This window comes from Colletotrichum jinshuiense, chromosome 7 (assembly GCF_051148585.1).
Source record: "Colletotrichum jinshuiense chromosome 7, complete sequence".
Lineage (NCBI taxonomy): Eukaryota > Fungi > Ascomycota > Sordariomycetes > Glomerellales > Glomerellaceae > Colletotrichum > Colletotrichum jinshuiense.
In genome coordinates this window covers 1903323-1911572 of record NC_139314.1, presented here as the reverse complement: position 1 = coordinate 1911572, position 8250 = coordinate 1903323, and the positions used below count along the sequence as shown (strand labels likewise).

The 8250-nt window shown below is 58.8% G+C and overlaps 3 protein-coding genes across 3 annotated transcripts; all 3 read left to right on the top strand.

The window, feature by feature from the left end:
• Window positions 1–555: 555 nt before the first annotated feature.
• Window positions 556–3289, top strand: EsH8_VII_000489 (MDR family MFS transporter; the record flags this gene model as incomplete). Its single annotated transcript, XM_083270622.1, has 4 exons — window positions 556–1686; window positions 1752–2080; window positions 2141–2198; window positions 2252–3289. The coding sequence occupies 4 exons, from the start codon at window positions 556–558 to the stop codon at window positions 3287–3289; spliced, it is 2556 nt and encodes an 851-aa protein (XP_083128179.1).
• Window positions 3290–4060: 771 nt separating this feature from the next.
• Window positions 4061–4958, top strand: EsH8_VII_000488 (uncharacterized protein; the record flags this gene model as incomplete). Its single annotated transcript, XM_083270621.1, has 2 exons — window positions 4061–4346; window positions 4438–4958. 2 exons carry the CDS (start codon window positions 4061–4063, stop codon window positions 4956–4958), a joined length of 807 nt encoding a protein of 268 aa, XP_083128178.1.
• Window positions 4959–6482: 1524 nt separating this feature from the next.
• Window positions 6483–7425, top strand: EsH8_VII_000487 (uncharacterized protein; the record flags this gene model as incomplete). Its single annotated transcript, XM_083270620.1, has 2 exons — window positions 6483–6793; window positions 6864–7425. The coding sequence occupies 2 exons, from the start codon at window positions 6483–6485 to the stop codon at window positions 7423–7425; spliced, it is 873 nt and encodes a 290-aa protein (XP_083128177.1).
• Between the last annotated feature and the right edge of the window lie 825 nt (window positions 7426–8250).

Here is an 8250-nt window from a genome sequence, read left to right as displayed (position 1 = left end):
TTCCATTCCAGCTCAGTGTCATCGATCCGAACCGACCCACGTTTCGCCGACGACACCAGAACCGGAAGACTACAACTCGACGGGGAACATGACCCATGCGTGGCGCTGACACTTCTCTTTACGACCAATCAGCGGTCTCCCGAGGACGCAACGCCCGTCCTTCAGTTTGCCGGGCCCGGCGGTTTTGGGCCCGACTTAACCGCATCTGGCGGACTCGGTGGCGACGATCCCATTCCCCCAAGGCAGCACTGCGCTGCCAGAGTGATAGCTGAGAGCGTTATGGTATGTTTCCGGACGCCACCGACGATCATGACCGGCGAGGCCTTAGCCATTAAATACTGGCGGGGGAGGAAATTCTGCTTGGGCGTTTGAGTTTCCCTTTGAGATTTCCCTTTGAGCTGGGAGTAAGAAGCACGGCGGACAATGCAGACTTATCTACCAGGTTCAACCGCATTTCCAACCAGAACTGCAATCCCCCGTCACCGCCACACAGACGACCCAGCCCCGTGAGAAGCGGACCCTTCCACAAGTCGGAGACCTGTCACCTCTTTCGAGATGGAGGGTGACAAGGATCCCAAGAATCCCGCCGGCGACAGCGGCAGCGGCAGCGGCAATGGCAAAGCCCCAGCGACCATTCCCTACAGGCCCCGTCCTCCTCCACAACCGTCCCTCGTGAGCAGGCCGTCCTCGGAGCTCCTTGGCAACGAGGGTACTCGAGTAACCATCGTCTACTCAGACTGGGACACGAAGTTCGCCTCTTCAGAAGACTCCAGCGAGAATGCGACGTCCTCGCTTTACTCAGAGGAAGATGATAATGACAGAGAAGGAATCATCCCGCCGTCTCTGACGAAAGCTTGGGGGGAGAAGAAGTGCATGTCCGGGGAGCACGCATCCTCCTCCTCCGCCGCCTGCGCAAGCGAAGACAAGAAGCGGCAGGGACCTCCAACAAACGACAAGTCGAAGCGGCCAATGCCTTCCGCAACCGAAAAGTCGAAGCGGCGGGTCAGCATTTCGACGTTGGAATCCCAGTGCTCGCACTGCGGGCATCGCCGCGGCGACTCCATCAGGTCCTCCGTGACACTGGCAAATATGCCACTATCGCCGACGTCGCCCCTCCGCGACACCACGTTGCTGCTTCCTGGGCCCGTACGCATGAAGCCGCAGGTAGTTTCCCAGTCTGGAACCCAGCGATCGTTCCCGCTCATAGTCAGGAAAGTCCCCTCCCGCGCCATGTCAGAGGTCCAGACATTCTACACCAGAGAAAACAAAGGGCAGGTCTCAGAACAGCACTCCGAAGCCGCGTCCATTATCTCTTCCATCTTCGCCACGCCACTCCGACACCTGGCGAGCCATCAGTCCCTCAAACGCACCGGTGCAACTCTCCCACCGCCGAGCCGGGGTAAAATCATCACCCCCGTCACGGAGCAGAGACATCCCGGCAAGGAGGGTGCTAGGATCAGCCGCTTCACACGGCTGTATGAGCCGAGCGTTGACGAACAAGACGGCGACGATTACCTCCGACACCTCGAGACGTTACGGGCGCAGCGGGGCACTTCCGTGGCTATGTCGGGATACGAGGGAGACGTGAAGGCAAACTGGGTGGAGGGGTGGCCGCTTTCGTTCCTCACACTGGGCATCTGCCTAGTTGTGTTCCTGATATCGGTTGACCGGACGATCATCACGACGGTAAGTGTGAACCCCGGCACACTCATCCACTGCGGCCCGTTGAACACAGAAACTGACGTGTCAAGGCCATTCCCGATATCACGGCCGAGTTCCGGTCAACGACAGACATCGGATGGTACGGCTCGGCGTACCTGCTCACGGCGTGCGCTTTCCAACCGGTTTTTGGCAGGGTGTTCATGCTCTTCTCCGTAAAGTGGCCCTACATTTTTGCCTTGCTCCTGTTCCTGGCCGGGTCGCTCGTCTGCGGCATGTCTCCGAATTCCCTCATCTTCATCATCGGCCGTGCCGTGGCTGGTCTCGGAAGCGCTGGCATCCTCACGGGCAGCTTCGTCGTCGTAGCGACTGCGGTACCCTTCCGACTGCGCCCGATCTACACGGCCATTGTTGGGTTAATGTAAGGGACTCCTCATTCAAGACTCGGTGCGGGGTTGCAGTAGATGCTAAGATCCCACAGGTTTGGCTTTGGAGCAACGGTTGGTCCTATACTCGGAGGTATCTTCACGGACCTTGTGGTAAGATCCCCCCGGGAGATAAGCCATGGTGACCCAGACTGACTGTTATCCAGACTTGGCGGTGGTGTTTCTACATGAACCTGCCCATCGGAGGCCTCACGATCGCCATCTTCCTTCTCTTCTTCCACCCCAAGCGCCGGTCGCGCCCCAAGCGAAAGTTCATCGACAGGATCCTCGAACTCGACATCATTGGCAACATATTGCTGCTGGGCGCCTGCATGATGCTCTTCCTGGCACTCGAGTACACAACGCAGGGCAGGCCGTGGTCGGACCGCCTAGTCATCATCCTCCTCTCCGGCTCCGGCGGGACGGCCCTGGTGTTCGCAGCGTGGCAGTGGTGGAAGCAGGACGGTGCGCTGATACCGCCGTCCATCATCATGCAGAGGACGGTCGCCGCCTCGTGCGTCGCCGCCTTCACGACGTACGGAGCGCTGCTCATCCACTCGTACTTCCTGCCGATCTGGTTCCAGGCGATCCGCGGCGAGAGCGCCATCTCGTCGGGCGTGGACATGATCCCGTACGTCGCCACCAACGCCTTTTTCTCCCTGGTCTCGGGTGTCTTCGTCTCCATCGTCGGCTACTTCGTGCCGCCGGCCGTCGTCGGCGGCATGATTGCCACGGCGGGGTGCGGCATCCTGCGCCTGCTGTCGCAAAGCACGCCCACCGCCTACTGGATCGGGTTCGAGGTCCTCGTGGCGGCGGGTTTCGGAATGTCCATCCAGCAAGGCTTCACCGCCGTGCAAGCGGTGCTTTCCCCGGACGAGATCTCCATTGGCACCGCGGCCATCGTGGCGTCGCAGTCCCTGGGCGGCGCCATCTTCCTCTCGGTCGGGAACACACTGTTCCAGAACCACCTCATGCAGGCTTCGGCCCAGAACTCGGTTCCGGGCGTCGACATTCAGGCGGTGCTCGAGGCCGGGGCGACGGCCTTCGAAAACTTGGTCCCGGCCAGCTCCCTGCCGCAGCTGCTCATTGTGTACAACGAGGCCCTCCGGGTCACCTTCACGGTGGCGATCCCGCTGGCGGGCGTGGCGGCCATTGCGGCGTGTTTCATGGAGTGGAAGTCTGTAAAAGAGAGGAGGCACGCGTAGTATTCCGGGCGTCGACTTGTTCAAAGGCCAGGAGGACTGTGGGAGGCTGTCAGAACTAGCTCTTGAGGGGGCTGTTCGAGATTTTGCTCGTCAGGTGCGCTAGCTATTCGCTAGCAGCAGTCACGGTCCCCGGCACATACGCACAAACACAAACACACGCACGCATTCAAGGCAGAGCCGCGTTGCACATAGTTGCCGTAGTAGGAGATGAATTAAGGAACCGAGGACGATCGCAATCCTTCCCTCGTCCACGTTTCCCCATAGCGCGGCGGTTGGGGCCGAGGCAGCTGGCCGCTAGTAGAGGAGGGCAAGTGGTGGGGTGTTTCTTAGCGCCGGGCCACTGTATTTAGGCCCCTGTTTATCGCGAGTGCGGATACGCAGGTACAGCATGTAGTGTAGTGTACGTAGGACAGTTGGACATCGATTTACCCAATACGGCAATTTCCCGAGACGCAGCGGGCGAACAGGATACCTTAACACTCGACTTTTCGATAATGTGATTCGCCGAGATCGCGAGCAACGGACCAGGGATGCGAATCCTACGAGCCAGAGTACCCGCACAAAACCAACGAAGCAGTATGAGCAAGTACATGGTATTAAGTATTCGGACGCCCGGCAGGGGGGGAGGAGGCAGGGTGGGATTCGTTCATTAGCAGCGTGATCAGCGCGGTACTGTATATATCGGGTTGCCGTCCATCTCAAGACATTAGATCTCGCCCCTTTCCTTTCGTCGTCCCGAATCGTCGTCGACAAATATAGCAAGCAGCTACGATGCATCTCCCGCGCTGGCTTCCCGCAGCACTGCCTCTGGCCGCGTTGGCATCCGCGCAGACGTGCTACTGGCCCAATGGCAACAAGGCCACGGCGGCGGTGGCATGTCCAGTGGCCAACGGCACCGAGGCCGCCGCGTGCTGCTTCAAGAACCACTATTGCATGAGCAACGGCATGTGCTTCTCGAAAACGGAACTGAGCTTCTACCGCGGCGCCTGCACCGACTCGACTTTTGAGAAGAGCGGGTGCCCAAAGTACTGCGACACGGACGACATTGCTGGTGGTGGTAATGACGACCCTTCGGATCGTTTTCACGGTCTGGTCACGGCGGAAAGGTAGACATGAATGGGCTGACAGTTTTCTTTCCCCCTCCTCAGTTCCCGGCGCCCATTGTGGCATTGCCAAGTGTACCAGCAGCCAATACGCGTGCCAAACCACGGGCAACTGCGCGAGTGCCACATTTGCCGTGCCCGCGGGAACGATGCTACTCAACGAATTTTTGCAATCGGATCTCGCCATCGTAGACACAGCAACAGCAACGGCAACGACAGCAACCGCGGCAGCGACGGGAACGACAGCAGTGACGGCAGCGACAACAGCGGCGTGCTCGTCAACGGCAGCAGCGAGCAGCGGCATCTCGACGGGCGCCGCGGCGGGCATCGGGTTGGGCGTCGGCGCCCCGCTGGCCATCGCAATCGGAGTGCTCTCCTTCATGCTACTGCGTGAGAAGAAGAAGACGAGAGCGGCGTTCTCGAACCAGGTACCCGCGGGCACTGTTCCGCCGTCGCCGTGGTCGAAGTCTGATGCAACAACCTACGTGCCTATTGAAGTCCACGGACGTTCGGCGCCGACCGAGCTGGACAATAACAACTTCCACGGCAGACATGAACTTTCCTGATGACGGCTCAGGGAGGATGGCTGGGCTAGTTCATGGCGGTATCCCCCGAGGGATCGCGGGATATTGGGAGAGACAAGGGCAGAGCGCGCGCACGCCAAACCGTTGGATCGTGCTGAATCGTGCTGAAACTGCAAGGGCACCGGCAGCCCTATAGGCGTCAAGGTTTGAAGAACGATGATGCCATGCTCGAAGCCGCTTACAGGTTTGGGGGGTCGGGAAGGATTTGACGACGACAACGACGACTGACAGCTCTCGGCGCTGGATACGGAACACCTGCAAATGTGATGGATGCATACACGGGGCGTCTGGAGGGACGGTCCCTGGATGGTGGCTTGTGCGCCCACGTCCCAGGCAAAGTCCTAATTGGGCAAGCCCAGTTGGCCCCAGGAGGCATCGTCCTTGCTGGCCCTGTATATTCACCAATAGAATTTCAGAACTAATAAATACAGAGGATACCACTGCTCCCCCGCGTCCGGCCCGCCATGGACCAGTCGCGGTGCTTCAGCTAACGCACCTTGACTTCGCAATATCATTTCCTTGCAGGCAGCAGCTCGCAAGCCATCACAGATTGGGAACGCATCCCGCGTTGCCAAGCTCCGACAGCGTAATCGAATCAACCAAGTGGGCCGGGGCTGTGTCAGCAGTACATGGTATCTCGAGAGCAAGACAAAGCAGAACAGGTGCAGCAGGAGGGAGCTCTTGCAGAAGGGCGAAGCGCATGCCGTAGCGCCTCGGCGGCTACGACTCTTTCTTTTTTGGTTCTCTCTCGAATGTTGATCGTACCATGCAGCCAGCCAACCACTGCCCGGACGCCATCACCACCACCATAGCCGCGGCGGCTATGAGCTAGCTGCTGTCCAAGTACTGCCCTGATGTCGCCATATTGCGCTGCCATAGGCACACTCCCCTTTCTGCTGGTTCGTACACACACTACGTTGGCGAATGTCTAGGGCTGAATCTTTGGCCCCCACTGCCACCCATGTCATGGCAAATTGCATGGGTTGGGCCCAGTGGTGACTGGTGAGAACAATACTGCTGTAGATCGTGATAAAGTTGTCGCGTTGCACCCGCACCACGAGCTGTCCCCAGCCCTTGTAGAACGGCCATTGTAGGATCAGGCTGGACCAAGACTAGTCTAGCCAGTCAAGTTGACCTGAGAACAAGCTCGGTAGGGGCGTCGTGCATTGACGCGACCCAAGATAATGCCCGCAACCATTCCATCTCCAGTCAAGCTGGAAACGCTGCTTACCCAGTGATACAGGGGGACAGGGGGGGCCATCCATCGTAATTCCTCATTAAGCGTCTGGCAACTTTCTGCAACACCCTGCTTATCCCTCTCCTTTCTTTCCTTTGTCTGCTCTCTCTCTCACTCGTACATCTGTTTCGGCGAGTGATCATCGCTGGTGCGCGCGCTTGTGTGTCCTTCGCCTTGCCTTTCGTCGAGGGACAGGCGCTTGTGGCAACCAACCCGAACCCATAAACTCGTCCGTGCCCCAAGTTAAGCAGAGTCAGACGCTGGACGGGATGGCCGACCAGATCAGGCACCAGGGTTATCCTGAACAGTCGGGTCTCGAGGCGGCCCCGGTTCGATATTCGACAGCGCCGATCCCGTACGATCCTCCCGTGACCCAGAGCCCCGGGGACAAGCCGGCATGGACTGCAAGTCAGTCCTACTCTGACCACCATCAACCTCCCCCACCCGAAAAGCACCGTGTTTTCGGTCTGACTGTGCCCGTGTTCTGGGGCATTGTCATTGCCTTGGCAGTCATCCTTGCCGGAGGCATCGCCGGAGGTGTCGCGGGCGGGTTGGCAGCACAAAGCGCAAACTCATCGAGGTAGGCAGCGACTTATGGGCTTCGTCCCCTTGACAAAATATCCAGCTCTCTGGGCTGACTTGGCACACAGCGCCTCAACTTCATCTGCCGCAACAACGGCTGGGTCCCAGTCGGACCCCTCGGCCACGTCTAGTACACGCTCCGGCTCAAGCTCCACATCCTCCAAGGCAACATCCACGTCTACGACATCCCGCGCCGTCGCCACCGGCGTTCTTCCCGCCCCGACCGACGGCGGGTGCCCCGGCATCAACCAGACCACCTACACGCCCACCAACGCCGGCGGCAAGGGCATGGCGGTCGGCAACGGCGACGCCCAGGTCTTCCGCCAGCTGTGCGAGGTCAACTACCCCTCGGGCGCCGCCTACGGCAACCCGGGCCTCTACGACATCCTCAAGGTCTACGTGCCCAGCTTCGAGGAGTGCATGGCCCTGTGCGCGGCGCACAACCAGGCGTACAGCGTCAACCTCGCCAACGGCAACGTGCGGAGCGGGGGCTACTGCCGCTCCGTCGCCATGATCAAGCTCGCGGGGGAGTACTGCTACCTCAAGAACGGCACCGGCGTCATGAACACACAGGGGCACCCCCAGGATTTCGTCAGCGCGGTTATCCTCTCCGGTCTACCGGAGGCGTAGGACGACGGACCGGGCGTGCAGGCGTGAGAGTTGGTTGGGTTTGTACGATCATGGCTATTGGGGTTGCTAGCAAGGCGTTTGGTGTAGTAGATGGCCAAGGACAGCCCTCTTCGTCCCTAATATAATAACACACTTGAACAAGGGTTCTGTTACACCAAATACTTCCTAGCCCCGTACTGATCGGGGTTCCCTGCGTGGCATCCCTATTGCAGCACGTAGCAGTGGTCTGACTGGTTGAAGCTATGCTGATGGCGGGGAGGCGTGGTTAGCTTGTGCGCTCAAGGAACGATGCTTCCCGCCTCATGACAAGGGAAAAGCAAGTATGCTTGAATAGTACGATGCCATCATAATCCTTTCATCATTTCATTGTACACCAAATCCCATCCCCCTCCCCCAATATTCTAATCAACGCAACCTAACCAGCGCCGTCGAATCCAAAGTGATGACCGTTGTTTCCATACAACACGGGAGCACAAGAACAGTTGAAGGCTGTTGGACATATGTGCAGTCACCGTGTACGGGTTCTGAATGGATCCATTCCGACCATAGTTGCCTGCTTTTGGATGGCTGGCTGGATGGAGCCCCGTACCAAGCATATCAAGCTCGCCAAGATCCCCAGCGGGTACACAAAACCCCACTACAGCATTCACTTGATACGAGGGGGGAAAGGTCGAAACTCGGTGTGCAATTGGTTCGTGTTAGTCATTCCGTGTCATTATGAAGCATCGTCTCACATTTATCTCATTGGCGCCCGAAGCTTGTTGCCCAAGCCATATCAAACCCTTTCCATCTGCACTCTAACTCCTCCACCCTAGGGAGCCCCCA